At 44.8% G+C, this 21,759-nt stretch overlaps 1 protein-coding gene across 1 annotated transcript in view; it reads right to left on the bottom strand.

Annotated features, from left to right (window-relative positions):
- Nucleotides 1-21,759, bottom strand: part of LAMP3 (lysosomal associated membrane protein 3) — a 39,811-nt gene that overhangs the window by 7,964 nt on the left and 10,088 nt on the right. The window contains exons 3-5 of the mRNA XM_023187644.1: nucleotides 21,168-21,296; nucleotides 9,656-9,713; nucleotides 4,829-4,999 (exon numbers count right to left, since the gene is read on the bottom strand). Of these exons, the coding sequence (XP_023043412.1) occupies nucleotides 4,829-4,999; nucleotides 9,656-9,713; nucleotides 21,168-21,296 (358 nt within the window). The remainder of the gene's footprint in view (nucleotides 1-4,828; nucleotides 5,000-9,655; nucleotides 9,714-21,167; nucleotides 21,297-21,759) is intronic.

Raw genomic sequence — 21,759 nt, 5'->3', positions numbered from 1 at the left:
ACCCAGGCTGGAGTGCAGTGGCCGGATCTCAGCTCACTCCAAGCTCCTCCTCTCGGGTTTACGCCATTCTCCTGCCTCAGCCTCTGGAGTAGCTGGGACTACAGGCGCCCACCACCTCGCCCGGCTAGTTTTTTGTATTTTTTAGTAGAGACGGGGTTTCACTGTGTTAGCCAGGATGGTCTCGATCTCCTGACCTTGTGATCCGCCCGTCTCGGCCTCCCAAAGTGCTGGGATTACAGGCTTGAGCCACCGCGCCCGGCTACACTTGATTTTAAATTCTGCTTCTGTTTCATCTGCGAGGGGAGGGATTTCCACATGCTAGAAGGTAAATCTTATATTAATCATTCTGCAGAAGGGTGAGTGGCCAGTGAATAAACACCTTGTCCTCTGCCGTACAGAACTTTCAAGTGCCCTTAACACTGGACACGGGAGCCTGGAGCAGGAGACAGTTTAAAGGAGGAGGTGGAAGGAGATCGCAGCTCTCCAAAGCCAAGCTCTTGCTGTTAAGCCCGAGTCACTTGGGGAACTCCTGGGTCCTCATATCAGATTGTCATCAACATCTCCTGTTTTAAGAGGGAAACAGACATTTCCTGACACTCTGGATATCTTCAGGGGCTCTTAGCGCTCTTTTGAAGCTGTGGTGTTCCCACGCCCACAGCCCCACTTCTAAGAAAACAAGGAGAGCAAAAATGCCTCCTGGGGAGTCAGTACATTTCCCAAATAAGCAGTAGTTTTAGAGTTGTCAAATTTCATAAACGTCATGTTAAAAATAATGAATGGCACCTCTGGAATTTGGAAAAACAAGAAAACTTCCAGTCAGTAGAATCAATGAAGAACATTCCTCTCCCCTTTCTCTGAATCAATTAAGAACATTCCTCTCCCTTTTCTCTGAACCCCAATCAATGTAATAGGAAACCATGAATAACATCCTAAGCCATATTTTAATAGCATTTTTCCTTCAGATATCAACCGTCCGCCATCATGAATGTACTGCTTTTGGTGAATGTTTGCCTAAGAGGGAAGTGAGTGATCCTGCATGCAGGTCTACCTCTTCCTGCTTGCCATTCCGGATTGTTTCCCTGCTCTGCCTCCCTCCTCTCCTGCAATGGTCCAAATGGACACATTTACAAGAATAAAACAGCATCAAAGAAAAGCCGACAAACCAGGAAAAAAGTAGCTAAGAAGGCAGACAACACATGAAGCTGAAGGAACGGAAGAGCTAATATTTATTGAGCTCCTCCTTTTCTGCCATGATCTTTGATATGTGCTTTAAATTAAAAAAGTGAAATAGGCAGTTTCCTAATTTTTTAAACGGATAATACATTACAATAGAGTAGGATATGCTTTTTTAAAAAATAATAGTATACTAAGATCATCTATAATTTAAGTAAACCAAATTTTGGTAAAATCCAGGAGTTAAAAATCATTTTGTAACCAACTTTGAAATGCATTGGTTTTTTTAAAAGTAATGCTTTTGAAAACTGAAAATCAGGACTCTTGAAAATGTCTAAGAAAAATCAGTCAATTTGCAAATGTCTTTGCCACGATTCTCCCTCCAGGTTTTTGCTTCCTCCCTTCTCACGAGCACCCCGCTCATGTCTCTGCCTATTGCCCCTAATTCCGGAAGCCAGCACTGGTATATTCCGGAAGCCAGCACTGGTATATTCAGGTGTGGCAGACGGTGTCAAGCACACCTGGCATGGCCTCCCCAAGGCAACAGGCGGAAGTGGGGAAGGTGCCGTTTCCTAGCGCTGGGGTAGCCCTTTGGTGGGAAGTTAGGCTTCCTAATCAGCTCAGGAGGGTGCAACAGGCAACGAGACAGGTCAATCCTTTCACTTCAGGCTGAATATGAGGCCGGAATTCCCAAGACCTTAACCTTGCACGTTTTGAAGAAAGTGGGGCTTTACATGCGTTCATATCCTCTACTGGGCCTCTTTCTGGCCACCAGACATGCGGTTAGCAAAATGACAAGCAGTCCTGTGATACTCAGGCCCATGGCCACAGGGATTTCTCTCCTGTTTCTGTCACTGAAGCATTCATCCGCTGTAATTGAAGTCAGAGTAACAAGTGTTACAGACTGGCCACAAATGCTGGGAAGTGGCACTGCCACATCTGCCTCAGCTTTGGAGAGAAGGAGACTGAGGGAGAGATGGAGCTGCTGGGGCTCAGACCACAGTGGGTGAAAATGAGAGGGAAAGGGATCTTTCCTTCTCAGATCCTCTCAGATCCACAGTGGATCTGACATGTGTAGCACTGGTAATTAATTAGGGAGCTTATTAAATTGCAGATCTCCAGACACACGCCCAAGAAATTGTAATTCAGTGGTCTGAGCTGGGGCCGGTGGGATTCTGATGCTGCTTCCAGGCAGATCCAGCTTTGAGAAAATATGCTAGTTTGGCCTAGAGGGTTGTGATCAGAGTTATGTCTTGACTCTCAACTTAGAGTAATTCCCGGAGCCATATTGTCCCACTCTAGTGATAGTTTGAGACAGAGTCCCACTGTGTTACCCAGGCCAGAATGCAGTGACACAATCTCGGCTCACTGCAACCTCTGCCTCCTGGTTTCAAGTGATTCTCATCCCTCAGCCTCCCAAGTAGCTGGGATTACAGGCATGTGCCACCATGCCGGGCTAATTTTTTGTATGTTTAATAGAGATGGGGTTTTGCTATGTTGGCCAGGCTGGTCTCAAAGTCCTGGCCTCAAGTGATCTGCCTGCCTTGACCTCCCAAAGTGCTGGGATTACAGGAGTCAGCCAACATGCCTGGCCCTAACTCTGTGTTTCTTAAAGGGGCTGCTCAGATAGCTTGGGGCTGCTAAAACAGCATAATAAACAGCAAAAGGAAAAGACAGCAAAAACCCTAAAACTCAATAAAAAAACAATGTTTGCAGGCTCCAGGATTTTAGGGAGGACGGGATTTTAGGAGTCAGGAGTCTACTGTTTGGGATGACCATTATCTTTTACAAGTCTCAGCTTTGACACTTGCTGGATTCCTCTCCAGTTCTTCAAGCCCCTGTTTAAAAATCGCCCATCAGTCAAGACTTCTTTAGTCCACCGTCTCATCAGCAATGCTGTCAATCACAGCTTCCTCTGGGCTCCCATAATCCTCCGCACGTGTATCTGTTAAACACCATATGGTATGGTAACCTGCTCCTCTTTTCCCCCTTCTCTTACTCTCTGCTAGAAAATCGTATTTACAGAATGACATGCCTCTTCGCATTTGAGCATTTTAGTGAAATTTGAAGTGCAAACACTAGGAAGATGGCATTGAGTTGATAGGGTGACAGTGGGAGAACAAGGGGAACATTTTGGAAGTGTAATTGTTAGGGCTTTGTGACTATTTGTATGAGAGGCTGCTGGAGGGAGAGGAGTTAAGGAGAACTCTGAAGTCTGTTGTTTGGAAAACTATCCAATTAATGATGGTTTTAAGAAAAAAAATGTAAAGACAAGAGGGTTTTTCTATGCATCCCTGTGAACACTGCTAATAGGAGGCCAAGCGCGTCCTGCTGAAAGGTTTTATTTCCCACCTCTGCCACTAAGAGGTTTCCCAGACCTGATCACTTCCTGCTTCACAGAGCTTCTGAAGGGAAGAAGAGCAAGTGTGTACCTTTTTTTAAGATCACATGATTATAGAAGTTTTTCAAACCTTCATAATGATTGTAAAAGAAAGAAAGAGTTTTCCAACACTAGAAGTTTTGAGAGTGGATGACAAATGGGGGCAACCCCTACTGGCAAATTTTCATATGACTGTGGGACTCCGACAAAGCCTACAGAAACCAGGGAACCCAAGGCAAGCAACGCCCAGTCCTTCCTCTGCCAAATGCCTCCCACTGAGTACATGTGGAGAAGTTTTCTGCTACACGCATCTGCCATTTCATGATGGAACCCAAAGCAAAATCAGATTCATATTGCAGACATTTAAAAGATGGCTAAACTTCTAGCTAAATCTATTTTTGATAACTGGGAAGGTCTTATCACATTTTTTAGTTATTATGAGAGGGATGTTTTAGAAATTGAAGTACATGACCCTCCTGGTCATATGTAGAAATCCTCGTAACACTTTTCCTGGAAGGGAGAAGAGGGCTTTTTCTGGTATATGACTCTCCTGGTCATATGTAGAAATCCTTGTAACAATGTGTTCCTGGAAGGGAGAAGAGGGCTTTTCTGGAAAGTCACCCTGGTCTGCTCCTGGCCCTTGTCCAGGGATGTTTTCCTCCAGGGCAGTCATCAGGCAAGCTCTGCCTGTGATGGTCAGAACTCAAAGCAGAATTTAGAGGGAAACTAAAACCAACTCTGAGGAAACACTGTTGGGTGCGACAGCTTGTAATTGAGATGAGGGGTTCCAACAGCTTGTCATTGAGAAGAGGGGTTCCAACAGAGTTTCCTTCTATCTCGAATTGCTCCATTTTGCTCTTTTCCCTCTGCAGGTGGGAAAGAAACTATTCTGAAATCTCGATTTTAGATATTACTGATACTGAGGATCTTTAAAGTGTCCTCCAAACATATCTGAATTTACACCCACCAGGACATAAAGGGAAGTCACAGGTGGTATTTTCTGTTTTGATTGAGTGCATGAGTGTTTAAATGAATGAGAATGTGTGAGAGTCTAAGAGAATGTAATCTGCTGTGGGACAGCCGTGACTGGGTGGGTGCAGGTGCCTGATTCTGAGGTGGCCAGAGGAGCCTGGCCCTGTGAGCTGTGTGGAATCATACTGTCCCAGGAAGCTCATGACATGCTGGCTCCTTGGACATCTGCAGACAGAAAACCATTTGGATCTACCCTGGGGACTCTAAAGTGTATGTCTGCGACCTGATCCATCTTTAACTTACCATTTCCAAAGTGGTCATCTTCAAAATCAAAGGCTTGAAGTTGGACATTGGTTGTTTTCAGCTGCAGGTGGGCTGACAGCTGGAGGCTCTGTTCACTCACGCACTTGAAGGAATGCCCGACCGCTGTCTGGAACATCACCACTGCATGCTTCATTCCTTGGTAAATTGTCTCTGAAAAGGTGACATATAGATTTCTTAAGAGTCCTGACAGGCATCCCCTGAGCTCCAGCTGTGGCCGGGCTGCCCATGTGCAGCTAAATGGACTTCCTTCCGAGTGGCTCTCTGGGGGTTCTGCCACCTTCTCCCCATGAAAAAACACCCTGGTGCAGTTTGGAGGCTTTTTCAGCTGCTCTGTTTGGGGTATAAGGGAGACGCCTCACATAAACTGGAATGCGCAAACACTACTGAAATGAGGACTTTTGAGATGTGTTCTTTGGTTATTTTAAATCACTGGGGACAGAGTGGGTGGGAACTAGTCAGTACATGGGGACTACAGAGAGGTGCCTCCAAAATTTTAGAGGTAAGAGAAGATTGCTTTCTGAGACTTAGAAAGTCACAGAACCCTTAATGAATCAGTGAAGGGACACGCAGTCAGCAAATGGAGCACCTGCCTATCACCAGGCTGAATGGATTAGAAGAGCAGGGTCAAGAACTCATTAAGCGTCGGGCACAGTGGCTCTTGCCTGTAATCCCAGCACTTTGGGAGGCCGAGGCGGGTGGATCACCTAAGGTCGGCAGTTCAAGACCAGCCTGACCAACATGGAGAAACCCTGTCTCTACTAAGACTACAAAATTAGCCAGGCATGGTGGCACATGCCTGTAATCCCAGCTACTTGGGAGGCTGAGGCAGGAGAATCACTTGAACCCGGGAGGTGGAGGTTGTGGTGAGCCGAGATTGCGCCATCGCACTCCAGCCTGGGCAACAAGAGTGAAACTCCATCTCAAAAAAAAAAAAGAAAAAGAACGCATTAGGAGGAGCTGTTGCATCCATCCACAGAAACAGAGAGAAGGGAGAGGCCCACCTCCTCCCATCTGAGTGCCGTCTGGGTAGCGAAACCTGCCAAAGGACTGGCCCTGTCTTATGACAGGTATACCCTGCTCAAGGAAGTGGAGGCTTCAAGGCAGATGAAGTTAAACATTTTAATCATTGAGGCCAGGCATGGTGGTACGTGCCTGTGGTCCCAAGTACTTGGGAGGCTGAGGTGGGAGGATCATTTGAGCCCAGGAGTTCAAGGTTGCAGTGACCTATGATCATGCCACTGCACTCCAGCCTGGGACACAGAGCAAGACTGTCTCTAAAATAAATAAATAAATAAATAGGCTGGGCATGGTGGTTCATGCCTGTAATCCCAGCATTTTGGGAGGCTGAGCTGGGCAGATCACTTGAGGTCTGGAATTTGAAACCAGCCTGGCCAACATGGTGAAACACTGTCTCTACTAAAAATACAAAAATTAGCCAGGCGTGGAAGTGGGTGCATGTAATCCCAGCTACTCAGGGAGGCTGAGGCAGGAGAATCGCTTGAACCCAAAAGGTGGAGGTTGCAGTAACGTGAGATCGTGCCACTGCACTCCAGCCTGGGCAATGGAGCGAGACTCTGTCTCAAAAATAAATAAATAAATAATAATAAAAGAAAAATAATTAATCATACAATGAACTCCATTTTCTCTAATTCCATGCTTACTAAGCACCCTTCTGACTACACTATAGCTTCTTGAATGGTAGAAATTTCACTAGTCAGAGGACTCAACTGTCTGGTCCACTTAGTAGTTACAGTAAGGAATAGTCCCAGGATGAATTAACAAGGTGGCATTAATGCCAGTGTCTGCACATGCAAATGCCCTAGACAACATACTGAATTCTCTGTGTACACGACCGTATCATGTGTTATATCCTGGGAGAGTCTGCTACTACCATCCCCACTAACATTACAACTGTCAGTACTGTAATTACAACTGATTACTATTCTTAATACCCCTACTAACATGAAAATCATCATTACTGTGACTCCTTAAGCTCCTGCTCAGCCATTAGGATCAGGACCTAGAATTGATTTTCACACTCCCTGAGCTCTAAATTAATTTTTGATCAGTCTTTCCCTTCCCCTGCCTTTTTTTTTTTTTTTTTTTTTGAGACAGAGTCTCACTCTGTTGCCCAGGCTGGAGTGCAGTGGTGCGATCTTGGCTCACTGCAACCTCTGCCTCCTAGGTTCAAGCAATTCTCCTGCCTGAAACTCCCAAGTAGCTGGGATTACAGGCGTTCGCCATCACGCCTGGCTAATTTTTTTTTGTATTTCTAGTAGAGACGGGATTTCACCATGTTGGCCAGGCTGGTCTTGAACCCTGACCACAGGTGATCTGCCCGCCTCAGCCTCCCAAAGTGCTAGTATTACAGGCGTGAACCCCTGCACCCAGCCTCCCTTGCCTCTTAAGAGATTGCTACTCTATTGCTGGCTAAAATCTGGTCCATACCTAGTGATAACATTAGCTAACTGATGTTAGCACTCACAATATTTATTCTCTATCCTAAATGAGACAGGTCTAAGTGAATTAACATATATGAAAATGAGTTGTCAACTACGCTATCTTACTTACATTTAACAATCATTGGTAAATCTCCCTGAACATATCAATACAATGTAGCTGATATTTTAAGTAGATATTACTCCACGTTTTCATTTCTTGGCAAGTTTCTTTGGCATAAATTCCTTAACTGGTAAAATAATGTTTAAGCTAGTCAAAGGATAGAGCTTTGAAAAGGAGAAAACAGACATGAAAACTATTAGTACAGTACCTGGCACAGGGGGATACAAACAAATAAAGGTTATTTAACTTTGCAGGGAAACATTTGAGGCCTCTGAGAGACATCTTGTGTGAGCGGGAGCTTTGCTCTCTGGAAGTGAACACTGTAGAAGTTCTCTGAATTTACGCCACTAGAGTCATTATCCATACAGCAACCAAAGTGAACCTTTATAAATGTAAATCTGAGGTATCATTTTCCTCTCTCCCCTAGACCCCCTGGTGGTATCCTTTCACACTTTAGAATAAAGTCCAAAGTCCTGACCCTTGCCTTGCCCACTGGCCCTACATGCTCTGGCCTGGCTGTCTGTCCCTTGACCTCATCTGCTGCTTGTTCTCTCTCCGGGCACACTGGCACCCTGCAGGTCCTTGAACACACTGGCCAGCTCACCCCTTAGGGCCTGTGCATCTGTTCTTCTGGCCATCTGGAAAGAGCTTCCCTAGGCCCAGATATTCTGATATCCCCAAAGAAGTGAATCTCTCTGCTCAAACTTCACCTCTTCAAAGGGCCTTTCTCCCCTGAGGGCTGAAGGTATAAGGGATAGACCCACCTAAAATAGCTTTCAATTCCTCTCCACTCCTCCTGCCTGTGTTTGTTCATAGAATTTATCACTACTGGGCCGGGTGCAGTGGCTCACGCCTGTAATCCCAGCACTTTGGGAGGCCGAGGTGCGTGGATCACCTGAGGTCAGGTGCTCGAAACCAGCCTGGCCAACGTGGAGAAACACCGTCTCTATTAAAAATACAAAAATTAGCCAGGTGTGGTGACAGGGGCCCGTAATCCCAGCTACTGAGGGGCCTGAAGCAGGAGAATCACTTGAACCTGGGAGGCAGAGATTGCAGTGAGCCGAGACAAAGCCACTGCACTCCAGCCTGGGCAACAGAGCGAGACTGTCTCAAAAAAAAAGAAATTATCACTACTTAACAGAGCACAGGAGTCCCCCTTATCCTAGGAGGACACATCCCAAGACCTCCAGTGTACCAGTGTATGCCTGAAGCTGTGGATAGTACTGAACTCTAGATATACTATGTTTTTTCCTGCATATACATATATACCCGTGATGAAGTTTAATGTATAAATTGGTCACAGTAAGATATTAAAAACAATAACTAATGATAACATAGAAAAATTGTCACACTATAACAAAAGTGATGTGCGTGTGATCTCTCTCTCTCAGAAACTCTAACTGTACTGTACTCACCTGTTTTTGCACCAACCATGAAAGGTGAAACCGTGAATAAGGTGGGGGGGGGGTTACTGTATTATCATTTAATGTGTTGTTGCCCTCTTCCTCTTCTAGAATGTAAACTCCATGAGGGTAAGATCTATTAGTCTGAAATATTATGGATCTGCAATGCCTAATACAGGGCTCAGCACCTAGCAGGCACTAACTACATTTTAGTAGAGTGAATGTATGATTCCCAGAGTATAGAATCAGCTGCACTATCAACAGCAGATCTGTCAAAAAGCCACTAAACTCTTTATCATTGCCAATCATGATCTCTGACATCATACTAGTCCAGCCTCATTTACGAGCAGATGGGCAAATTACAGCACACAGAGGCATAGTAAAGTCCCCCAAAATCACATTGCTGGCTGCTTTCTTAGTCTGTTCCTTAAAAGCAGCATTGGCCGGGTGCAGTGGCTCACACCTGTAATCCCAGCACTGTATGGGACCGAGGTGGGCGAATCGCCTGAAGTCAGGAGTTCGAGACCAGTCTCGGCAATGTGGTGAAATCCCATCTCTACTAAAAATACAAAAATTACCTGGGTGTGGTGGCACACATCTGTAATCCCAGCTACTTAGGAAGCTGAGACAGGATAATGGCTTGAACCCAGGAGGCAGAGGTTGTAGTGAGCCAAGATTGTGCCACTACACTCCAGCCTGAGAAACAGAGCAAGACTCTATCTCAAAAAAAAAAAAAAAAAAAAAAAGCAGCATCAAACATGAGCAGATTCAATAAGATGAAAGGTGAGCTAACCAGAAACAGCATCATGGCTGGTAGAACGGGCATTCTGTAATTACTAACCTGGATCCGAGACAGTCAAACAGGCTCCCACTTCACTGATATAATATGATTCTTCATCCTGTAAAACAGCAGGGTGTTAACCTTTGGTTCATCTCTATTCATATGTTTACAATCTTGGTTTATAAACTTTGTTTAGGATTCCAGCTATTAAATCTAGATATAAGGGCTGCGGAAGTTACTTGGTACTGGGTCATAATTGTGTATAAAAATTCCAAAAAAGTAAACATACCACAAATAAATAAATAATAACTAACAGTTTTCCCCTGGCCCCAAATTTCCCTACTGCATACTAGTTGCTAGGGCCTGATATTCAAATTCCACCAGTATAATTTGAGTCCCTTTGGTTGGGCCAAATTTCTCCCTGTTACAATGCAAGTTCATCAGGAAGGTGGAGGAGCAGGAGCGTATAGTAAGCTTTTACTAGCAATTAATATCTAAGGGTAGGAATTCTTATCCTGAGACCACTCATCCTTTCCTTTTATTTTTAAGACCATCCATCTGGTTTAGAAGGCTCATCCTTAAGGATATCATGGGAGGACCTCCCGGGGTCCATAAACCCTCTGGGAAAAACAATGTATACAAAATGGTGTCTACATGTTCCTACATAGGGTGTCAATGGCTTTACACAGTTTCTTGGGTCTATGTCCTCAAAATGGCTAAATGGGGCCACTGGGAGGGATTATGGGAAGAAATGCCTTACCCTGAGATCCCTGGGTATCCTCTAGAAGAGAACCCCAAGCGGTTGTATTTAAACACAAAGCAGTACCCCCACATTTCATCTAGGAATTATCTTTCCGGAAAAACAAAAACAAACTACAAAATAGCCCTATAAAAACAAAGGGCATGAAACCTTCTAGGGAACTGAATTGGGGTGTAGAAGGGTAAGTTGAAAAGGGAGTTTCCATTTTTTAATTGAGGTGAGCCACAGTGTTCTCAGTTTTAAACATTCCTTAGAAAATCATCTATAAGTAAGAGGTGCAAAAATGGCAGAGCAACCCAAATCAGAACATGAAATTGAATTACTTTTAGAGGTTTCAAATATAGTCATTACTAATCTTGACCACATTATAGTTCATTTGTGTATTGTTAGTGGATAAAATGTTGATTCATTACACAATAAAAGGGTTCCATAAATACAAACTGTTTTAGTAAGATCATTGATACCGATACACTGAGCTCTAGATCCTACAATTCATTGACTAGCACCTGCCACACAATAGCTTCCTACCCTGTGTTAGGCACTGTCGCGGGCACTTCCATGCACTTGCCTTATTTAATCCTCACCATAATCATGAGGAAAAATGAGGCTGGGTGACTTGTTCCATGTCACAGCCCTAAGAGGTGGCAGGGGAAGATATGATCGCCAGCTCTGCCTGCCTCCAAGTCTAGTCTTTAACGTCTCTTTCATACCCACTCCATGCCAGGGATTGTTCTAGGTCCTGGGAGAGGACCTGGTTGCCTCCGTCAAGGTACTCAGTCTCTTGGGTCTTGAAGGCAAGTTGAACAATGCCCTTAGACCATCCATTTGCTTTAGGGAGAAATGTCTCTTTTAAAAAGACACCGACTTTGTGTTGCTTTTATATACCATTTATTCAGGGCATTTTTAAAATTTGGAGCCTCTTTTAATCTAAGAGAGACTTATATTTCAGGGTCCACAGTCAGGGTTACAAGACCCCCGCCCCATCCCTAAGGGCAAAGAGGGCCCATTGAAGGGTTTTAAGCAGGGCAGTGACATGAGCATAGCTTTGATTTTGGAAATGGCTCGGGCTGCACTGTGAGACTGATTTGAGGAGCAGCAGAATAGTGATGAGGTCAGCTCAGACTCCTCAGAGGCCTCTTGGAATCTTCCCTTTGGTGTCTCCCTGACCTGCCCACCTAAGGAAAGAATGCGTGGCATTTCTGTGAGAGTTTCACCATTCGCCACATGCATGTTTTCACTGACATTGCCTCACTTGATCCTTACAAGGACCCCCTGAGACAGAATCGATATTATCAGACCATTTTACAGCTGAGAACAAAGAGGCTTAGAGGAGTTAAGCATCTACCGCAGATGCACATAGTTTGTAGGTGAGACAAAGCAAGATCCTGCCCTACATTTTCCTCCATGGGATGTGTGGGTATATCACAAAAATTCATTATGTGAGAATTTACTTTCACATTCCCTGAAAGGCAGCTGAAACCTATAACCATTGATGGGAAGCAGGACTGGCTACATAATGAATTTTTGGGGCTCAGTAAGAAATGAAAGTGTGGGGCCACATGTTTAAAACTCAAGAATTTCATGGGGCAACAGCAAAGCATGAAAACAAGCCTGAGCCCTTCCAGATGCACAAGCGGAACACCTGGGAACCCGTTCCTGATGGGCAGGGCCACTGCTGTTCCACAAGAATCCACGCTTTCTAGGACTAATCAAAAAATGAGGCCTTCTACAAGCAGAGTGCTCACATTCACTGCGAGTTCATCTTAAGGGCACAACAGGACAGAGTCTGGAAGCTGTACTCAGATTTCTTTCCATTTTGACTGAATCAAGATTAGTCAATCGTTGACTAGGACTAAGCTGATGTCTAGCTTTTTTTTTTTTTTGAGTTGGGGTCTCCCTCTGTTGCCCAGGCTGGTGTGCAGTGGCAGGATCTTGGCTCACTGCAGCCTCAACCTGCTGGGCTCAAGTGAGCCTCCTGCCTGAGCATCCCAAGTAGCTGGAACTACAAGCACATGCCACCACAGCCAGCTTTTTTTTTTTTTTTTTAAATTTTATAGAGATGGGATCTCACTATGATGCCCAGGCTAGTCTTGAACTCCTGGCCTCAAGAGATCCTCCCTACTTGGCCTCTCAAAGTGTTGGGATTACAAGGAATGAGGCTTGAGGTATGAGCTACTATGCCTAGCCATGATGTCTATCTTTAGGGTAAAGGAAAAGTATCTGTTAGGTGGATTCATGTCAACAAAAGGGCAGGGGGATATTTAGTTTTCTTAAGATTCCAAGTTTGACTTGACATGATCATACTTCAATCGTCCTGCACATCTCTTCTGACTCATCCTTTCCATATGGTATTTAAGCCCTGGGTCTCAGGGTTAATGGCGTGGGGATATACCATCTTGTCTCACCACCATTCAAGACAGACATGGCTTCTGTTCATACATCCCTATGAAGTATTTCTTTTCAAGAAAAAAAAAGATTCCAAGTTTTACATAATTTATGCTATGGAATGAGGACTTTGCCTTGGGGATGGTGAAATGTGTGACCAGTGCATTGATGAAGTTTGGGGAACAATGACTAGAGATTCAGGGAACTAAGAAGAGGAAGTCTCTCATTTTACCTGAAACGGAAGTGGGGAAGGGGGAATTTCACAGGGTGATGATATTTGAGTTATTTTAAGGATGGATGCTAAAGGAGCTGAGGGGTGGGAAGGGCCTTCCAGGCAGAGGGAACGTACCAGGGGAAACAGGGTGTGGAAAGTACAGATTACCTGGGGAGTTCTAAGTGGTGCACTGTGAGGGTGTTAACATTTGAACACTGGTCACGGTCCTCAGAAGCCCAGCTCGTAGGCCAAGAAGGTTCCAAATGCCCCTCAAAGGCTCTGGAGACCAGTTTGAGCAACATAATTAAAACCCATCTCTACAAAAAAATAAAAATAAAATAAAAAGTTAGCTGGTGGCATGTACCTGTAGTCCCAGCTACTCAGGAGACTGAGGCATGGGAGGATCACTTGAGTCCAGGAGGCCGAGGCTGCAGTGAGCTATGATCGTGCTACCACACTTCAGCCTGGGTGACAGAGGGAGGCCCTTTCTTTAAAAAAAAAAAAAAAAAGCTCTGGAAACACCAGAACACCAGGTGGGTCTGCAGCATTGATTCTAAGACCTCAGTTGGCCAGTGCACTGCCTGACCCTGGCACCTCTCCTCTCTTGATGGTTGATTTCACTATGTTGAGAGCCAGGGCTGGAGACCTAGAGCTGCCCGGCCAAAGGGGTGGAGGAGAAAGGGATAGTCCTGCGCACAGAATGAAGTTACTGAAGGATGTTTTAAAAGCAACTATCCCACCAGGAAGGATGTTGTAGGGAGGTGGGGGGAGAGACGTACGTGATCTTGAACTTCGAAGGGTCTGAACCAGTTTCAGCCTGTCACCCTAACCAAATGAGACACTGACGGGGAAAGTTTTTCAGTTTTTAAAAAAATGAAACTGAGGGAAAAAAAAGAAAGGAAATCCACCTCTCCTGACCCCACTAGGGGTCAAATACCGCGCTGAGCACTTTTACATTCTTTAGCTCAGCACACTCTCACGGCAGCCCCGCAAAATAAGCACTGGTTGGCTCCATCTTATAGAAGAGGAACTGAGGCTCAGAGATCATGAACAGCCTGTCCATGGTCACGAAGTGAATGATACAGATAATTTGCCTTGAGTGAACAACGAGGTTAAGTGACTGATTTTTCTTTATGTTGTAGTCATTGGTAGTATTTCAATTTAAAAAACTACAAATTGGGCTGGGCACAGTGGCTCACACCTGTAATCCCAGCACTTTGGGAGGCTGAGGTGGGTGGATCACCTGAGGTCAGGACTTCAAGATCAGCCTGGCCAACACGGCGAAACCCCGTCTCTACTAAAAAATACAAAAATTAGCCAGGTGCACACCTGCAATCCCAGCTACTCGAGAGGCTGAGGCAGAAGAATCACTTGAACCCAGGAGGTGGAGTTTGCAGTGAGCCAAAATCATGCCATTGCACTCCAGCCTGGGTGACAAGAGCAAAACCTCATCTCAAAAGCAAACAAACAAACAAAATCCTACAGATTGAAAGCTGGAACTATAGCCTATATTTCTGTTATTTTTCTTTCATAGTCAATCTCATTGTTAGGGACAAAGTAAGTGCTCAGTAAATTCTTACTAATAAACGAGTTGATAAATCAGGCCTAATCAACATCCACTTATCATTCTACAACCTAGCTCCCATAACATCTATTATATTATAATGAATAAACTCACATTTTCTAAGGTTCTCTTTTTCTCTAGAGCCATGGTTTTCAACCACACATGATTTTTGCCTCCCAGGAGACATTTGACAATGTCTGGAGACAGTTTGAGTTGTCAGACTGGGGTGGGCAGTTGCTCCTGGCGTCTTGTAGACAGAGGCCAGAAATGCTGCTAACCATTTTTCAAGGCACAAGGTAGTCCCACACAAAGACTTACCTGGCCTCAAATGTTAACACTGTTGCTGTTGAGAAGTGCTCGTTTAGAAAGCAGCAACATTTCAAAAGTGATCGACTGCACGGTTGAGTCCATTTCTCTTTTGGAAAAATCTAGAAGGCTTTCTTACCTAAATACACTTCATACAATACACCCATTAGGGCAGAAGTCACAGCATCAGAATCCACAGGCCAAATCTGGCCTTACATTGCAGGTTTTTTGGCCAGCATGGTGTTTTTTTTTTGTTTTTTTGTTTTTTTTGAGACGGAGTTTCACTCTTGTTGCCCAGGCTGGAGTGCAGTAGCACAATCTTGGCTCACTGCAACCTCCGCCTCCTGGGTTCAAGCGATTCTCCTGCCTCAGCCTCCCAAGTAGCTGGGATTACGGGCGCCTGCCACCACGCCCAGCTAATTTTTGCATTTTTAGTAGAGACAGGGTCTTGCCATGTTGGCCAGGCTGGTCTTGAACTCCTGGCCCCGGGTGATCTACCCGCCTTGGCCTCCAAAGTGCTGGGGGATTACAGGCGTGAGCCACCACACCCGGCCCTCAAAATTTTAAAAATGTGTTGCCAACATTAAAAAAATCATGTGCTTTTCTAGAAAGATCTAGATTTCTGCCTTATCTTGAACAATCAGAAGATCTGGCATTACCACCCTCTCCTTACCACCTGATTGAAGGGACATGTAAAATATTGAGCAACTGCACCTGTAATTCCAGCACTTTTGGAGTCCAAGGCAGGTGGATCACGAGGTCAGAAGATTGAGACCATCCTGGCTAACATAGTGAATCCCCGTCTCTACTAAAAATCCAAAAAATTAACTGGGCGTGGTGGCACACGCCTGTAGTCCCAGCTACTCGGGAGGCTGAGGCAGGAGAATTGCTTGAACCCAAGAGGCAGAGTCAAGATTGTGTCACTGCACTCCAGCCTGGGCAACAAAGCAAGGCTCCATCTAAAAAAAAAAGAAAAAAAAAATTGAACAACTGGTACAGAAGGTAAGCCACTCAGAATGGACATTGGAGCATCCCAAATAAATGCCATAAAGGATAGTGATAATCCTCGGGGCTAGACACCAGCCCTGCCATTTGCACCATCTGCAGAACTAACTCCTAGGGAGATGAACACTCTCCTGCCCCTCCCTTTTGTCTCCTAATTTCTGAGTCCTTGTCAGTTGCCTCATTACTTTTTGCTTACTTTAACATTTTTTCTTATTAGATTGAATGGAAATTGAAATCTTTCTTGTCTTTAATTTTTGATGAAGACCTATTTTGATCTTTATCAAAACTGGTAAAATAAAAATTTAGGACTGTTTGTTCCAATGAAAACTTTTTTTTTTTTTTTTAACTAGCTTGCTTCGCTCATTAAGTTATATGCCTAGCACCTGTAATTCTCGAATGCAGGGTCCCTGTTTTGGCTTAAACAAGTTCCTATTGATTGATGTTTTTCAGAAAGAGTCTCACTCTATCACCCAGGCTGGAGTGCAATGGCACAATCACAGCTCATTGCAGCCTTGACCTCCTAGGTTCAAGCAATCATCCCACCTCAGCCTGCATGTGGCAGCTGGGACCACAGGTACACGTCAGCATGGCTGGCTAATTTTTAAATTTTTTGTAGAGATAGTGTCTTGCTATGTTGCCCAGGCTGATCTCAAACCCCTGGGCTCATGCAATCATTCCACCTTGGCTTCTGACAGTCCTGGGATTACAGGTGTTCCAGCCAAATTCTTTTTTAAAATGCTGAAATTCAAAGGTTCCAAGAACATACATTGAGGAAAAGACAGTCTCTTTAATAAATGGTGCTGGGAAAACCAGATATCTATATGCAGAACAATGAAACTAGACTTCTCTCTCTTGCTGTGTACAGCAATCACATCAAAATGGATTAAGGACTTAAATCTGAGGTATCAAACTTTGAAACTACTAAAAGAAAACACTGGGGAAACTCTTCAGGACATTGGTCTGGGCAAAGACTCCTTGAGTAATACCCCAAACCACAGGCAACCAAAGCATAAATGGACAAATGGGATTACACCAAGTGAAAACGCGTCTGCACAGCAAAGGAAACAATCTACAAAGTGAAGAGACAACCCACAGAATGAGAGAAAATGTTTGCAAACTATCCATCCGACAAGGGATTAATAAGCAGAACATATAAGAAGCTCAAACAACTTAACAGTAAAACATCTAATAATTTGATTTAAAAAATCTAATAATTTTACTTTAAAAATTCAATGCAAAAGATCTGAGTAGACATTTCTCAAAAGAAGACATAAAATGGCGAACAGGTCTATGAAAAGGTGCTCAATATCACTGATCATAAGATAAATGCAAATCAAAACTACAATGAGATATCGTCTCACCCCAGTTAAAATGGCTCTTATTCAAAAGACAGGTAATAACAAATGCTGGTGAGGATGTGGAGAAAAGGGAACCCTCGTACACTGCTGGTGAGAATGTAAATTAGTAGAACCAAGATGGAGAACAGTTTGGATCCTCAAAAACCTTAAAAGAGAGCCACCATATGATCTTGCAATCCCACTGTAAAATATATACCCCAAAGAAAGAAAATCAGTATATCGAAGAGATGTGCTCTCCCACATCCATTCTAGTACTGTTCACAACAGCTAAGGTTTGCAAGCAACCAAAGTGGCCATCAACAGATGAATGGATAAGAAAACACAGTACATATAAACAATGGAGTACTATTCAGCTGTGAAAAAGAATGAGATCCAGTCATCTGCAACAATGTGGATGGAACTGGAGGTCATTATATTAAGTGAAATAAGCCAGGCACAGAAAAACAAACTTTCTACCTTCTCACTTATTTGTGGAAGCTAAAAATTGAAACAATTGAACTCATGGAGATTGAGAGTAGAATGATGGTTACCAGAGACTGGGAAGGGTAATGGGTGGGGTGAGGGAAAAGGGAATGGTTAATGGGTAAAAAAATATAGACAGAATGGGCCAGGCGTGGTGGCTCACACCTGTAATCCCAGCACTTTGGGAGGCTAAGGTGGGCGGATCACAAGGTCAACAGATCGAGACCGTCCTGGCCACCATGGTGAGACCCTGTCTCTACTAAAAATACAAAAATTAGCCAGACATGGTGATGCGCGGCTGCAGTCCCAACTACTTGGGAGGCTGAGGCAGGGGAATCGCTTGAACCTGAGAGGCAGAGGTTGCAGTGAGCCAAGATCGCACCACTGTACTCCAGCCTGGGCAACAGCACGAGACTCCGTCTCAAAAAAATAAAAAATAATATGTATGTGTGTGTGTATATATATATATATAGAGAGAGAGAGAGACAGAATGAATAAGATCCGATACTTGATAGCACAACAGAGTAACTGAAGTCAAAAATAATTTGTTTTACATTTTAAAATAACTGAAAGTATATTTAGATTTTTTGTAACACAAAGGATAAATGCTTCAGGTGATGAACAATCCATTTACCCTGATGTGATTTTTTTTTTTTTTTTTTTTTTTTGAGACGGAGTCTTGCTCTGACGCCCAGGCTGGAGCGCAGTGGCCGGATCTCAGCTCACTGCAAGCTCCGCCTCCCGGGTTTACGCCATTCTCCTGCCTCAGCCTCCCGAGTAGCTGGGACTACAGGCGCCCGCCACTTCGCCCGGCTAGTTTTTTGTATTTTTAGTAGAGACGGGGTTTCACCGTGTTAGCCAGGATGGTCTCGATCTCCTGACCTCGTGATCCGCCCGTCTCGGCCTCCCAAAGTGCTGGGATTACAGGCTTGAGCCACCGCGCCCAGCCCCTGATGTGATTATTACACACTGTATGCCTATATCAAAATATCTCATGTAGCCCATAAATATATACACCTACTATGTACCCACAAACATTTAAAAATAAAATAAAAAGTCAAAATAAATTTAATAAAAAATAAACGCATAAGTTTCTGGGATAACTAAGGCCAGCGGGAATTTTTACGTTCTGTGAGCCTCTCAGTTCTCCTCCCGGCAGAGGCCAGCTACTTTGGGAATTTGTGCTGGGGAATGGAACGAATAAGGGGCATGTGGCTGGTGAAATTCAAGCAAAGCAGCTGTTGCAACACTCGGGGCCATGGGCTGAGAGTGTCCCACTTTGCCCCTTCCTGAAGGCGGGAAATGGAGGGAGGGGAGGACGACCTGCTGGTGCTTCTGGCTCTTTCTGGACACCCATTTCCTGCCCCTACCCTTGGAAGAAGAGATAATTTGGGAGCTCAAAGGATTTTCAGAAAGGCAGGGACTCAACACTTGGGTGGAATTTGGTCAGAGATCAGCCTGAAGGAATAGGAAAGGCAGGGTTGGAGCATCAGGAGAAGAAGAAAGCAACAAAAAGAGAGGTTGAAAGTGTCAAAGAAATCACTGCCTGCAGGTCTGCGTAAGGCCTGATAGCAGCTGCCCTTGTGTGCCGCAAATGCTGGAGTTTGCCAATGTCTTCCATTAGTCAATTAGTCACATGGGCAGTGGGGAGTGGTCTGGGTGGAACTGAGCCCTGAACCAAAGCGTAAAATGTTTATGTCTTTATCTTCTGCTCTTTTGCCAAAGTAACTTTTTTTTTTTTTTGGAGAGCAGTGGTGCAATCATTGAATCATTACTCACTGCAGCCTCGACCTCCTGGGCTCAAGCAATCCTCCCACCTCAGCCTCCTGAGTAGCTAGGGCTACAAGCATGTGCTATCAAGACCAGCTAATTTTATTTTGTTTTCTTTGGCAGAGACAGGGTCTTGCTATATATTTCCCAGGCTGGTCTCAAATTCCTGGCCTCGAGTGATTCTTGAGCCACTGTATCCAGCCCAGGGACTTTTAAAGAAATTCTTGTCATCTCCATAGTTTAACTTCAATTTTCCAGGGATAGAGCAGTTATTCTACCCTGAATGTCTTCCCCATTTGCTGTGAGGGGTTAGGTATGAAGGACTGTGTCTTTCCCACTTAGGCGCAAAAGGAAACCACTGACTTCTCAAGCGCAACTCTACCTTAGTACACTCCAGGAGAATAAAGCCTTTGAGATCAAGTTAATAATGACAACAATCATAACCACCCTTCATTGAACACTGTTATCTACTGTGCTAGCTGGTTTACATACCCCATTTCTAATATTCCCAAGGGTCCTACTAGGTACATGTGATTATTTCCATTTTACAGGTTGGGAAACAAGCCCCAGCTCCCCTGAGATCATGCAGCTAATCCCAGGTACAAGGGGCGTCTCAGCGCCTCCTCCCAGCTCTTACTGGGGCAATTTGAAGGACACTCTGGTGCAAGCGGGGGCAAGTCTCTCCCTGGGGAGTGGGATGACCAGCCTCTTCTGGTCTGTGAGACATTTGCCCTTTTCAGTCACTGCAATTGCAGCTGCCGGCTCTTGAGCATCTGCCACTTCCCATGCATGGGGCATGCTTTTTTTTTTTTTTTAATTGAGACAGCGTTTTGCTCCTATTGCCCAGGCTGGAGTGCAATGGCACAATCTCGGCTCACTGCAACCTCCACCTCCCAAGTTCAAGTGATTCTCCTGCCTCAGCCTCCTAAGAAGCTGGGATTACAGGCACACACCACCACCGCCGGCTAATTTTTGTATTTTAGTAGAGATGGGGTTTCACCACGTTGGCCAGGCTGGTCTCGAACTCCCGACCTTAGGTGACCTGCCTGTCTTGGCCTCCCAAAGTTCTGGGATTACAGGTGTGAGCCACTGCGCCTGGCTGGGGCATGCTCTTTAGAGAGGCAATCTCTAGGTCCTTTCCTCCATTTTTCAAATGACAAAGCCCAGACAGGTTAAGTTGCCTGTCCAAAGTCACCAGGAGGGCAAGGGACAGAGCCAAATCCACAGTGAGACTCTCTGACCTCGATCTCTGACTGCTCTGTTCACGTTACTTCCCTGTCTGCCCCTTCCAGGGTATGGTTTGGGAAACCCAGTGCCTGCTCGGGCCCTGAATTTTGCCTGCTGTGGTTGGAAAGAACCTGTACTGACATTTGATTTCGGTTTAAAAATAATCCTGTTCCTCTGAATAATCCTGTTCCTCTGGTGTCCACTGGGAATTTCTATAGGTTTCCTCATCTGCACAACTTCCTCCTTTGGCTGGTTTGCAAAGGGCAGGGGTGGTTACATTCCCCAGAGGTCAAGTCTCCCCTAAGAGGCCCTGAAGCCGTTTTTGGGCTGCACAGAAGGAGGCTGAAGGGGGAAGAAGACAAACATAAGATGTTGACACTTCCTCCTCTCCATCCCCAAACCCCTCATTCTTATCAGCAAAGATCTCAAACTGAAGTGTGAGGTTGCACCACCGGGCCCCAGGATGAGGGAGAGGGAAAGCTGTACCAGATGCAGTTTGTGCGGAGGAGCTCAGGCCTCACCTTGGTAAATGTGAGATTCACAAATCCTCCCTGAAAATTCAACAGAAGGTTGGATTTTCGGGTGCCACAGTTCCCAGAGGCTTGGGTTGCGTTGGGGTCGAGGTTGAAGTATCTCCGAGGTGAAAAAACCTAAACCAAGTAAGACAGATCAGCTAAATGAGATGTGGAAGAAAACTCTAGCTAGGGAACCAGAGGGCTAGGCTAGTTTGGGAGCCTGAAACTTAAGGCTGAGGATTCACTGGAGAACTGCAAAGTCCCCAGACAGCATCTCTCGTTTCCAAACTGTAATGTTCAAAAGCTTTCTTAAAGAGGAGTTCTCTCACAGAGGAGTTCCTTTGTAAATAATTGGTGGCAGGTATATTCCTGATAAGCTGCATGGAATTTATGTTAAGTTAAACATGTTAAATGATACTAGAGGGAAGGTTTTGCTCTGTAAGGTACCTCTGTCACAAATGGCAACCTGGATGTAGAAGTTTTATTTGAAAAACTTTATGCAGAAAAAGAAAATATTGATGGCTGGGCACGGTGGCTCACGCCTGTAATCCCAGCACTTTGGGAGGCTGAGGCGGGTGGATCACAAGGTCAGGAGCTC

This window comes from Piliocolobus tephrosceles, chromosome 2 (assembly GCF_002776525.5).
Source record: "Piliocolobus tephrosceles isolate RC106 chromosome 2, ASM277652v3, whole genome shotgun sequence".
Taxonomy (NCBI): Eukaryota; Metazoa; Chordata; class Mammalia; order Primates; family Cercopithecidae; genus Piliocolobus; species Piliocolobus tephrosceles.
Note: the sequence above shows the minus strand (reverse complement) of the source record. Positions and strands in the feature narration are given on the sequence as shown.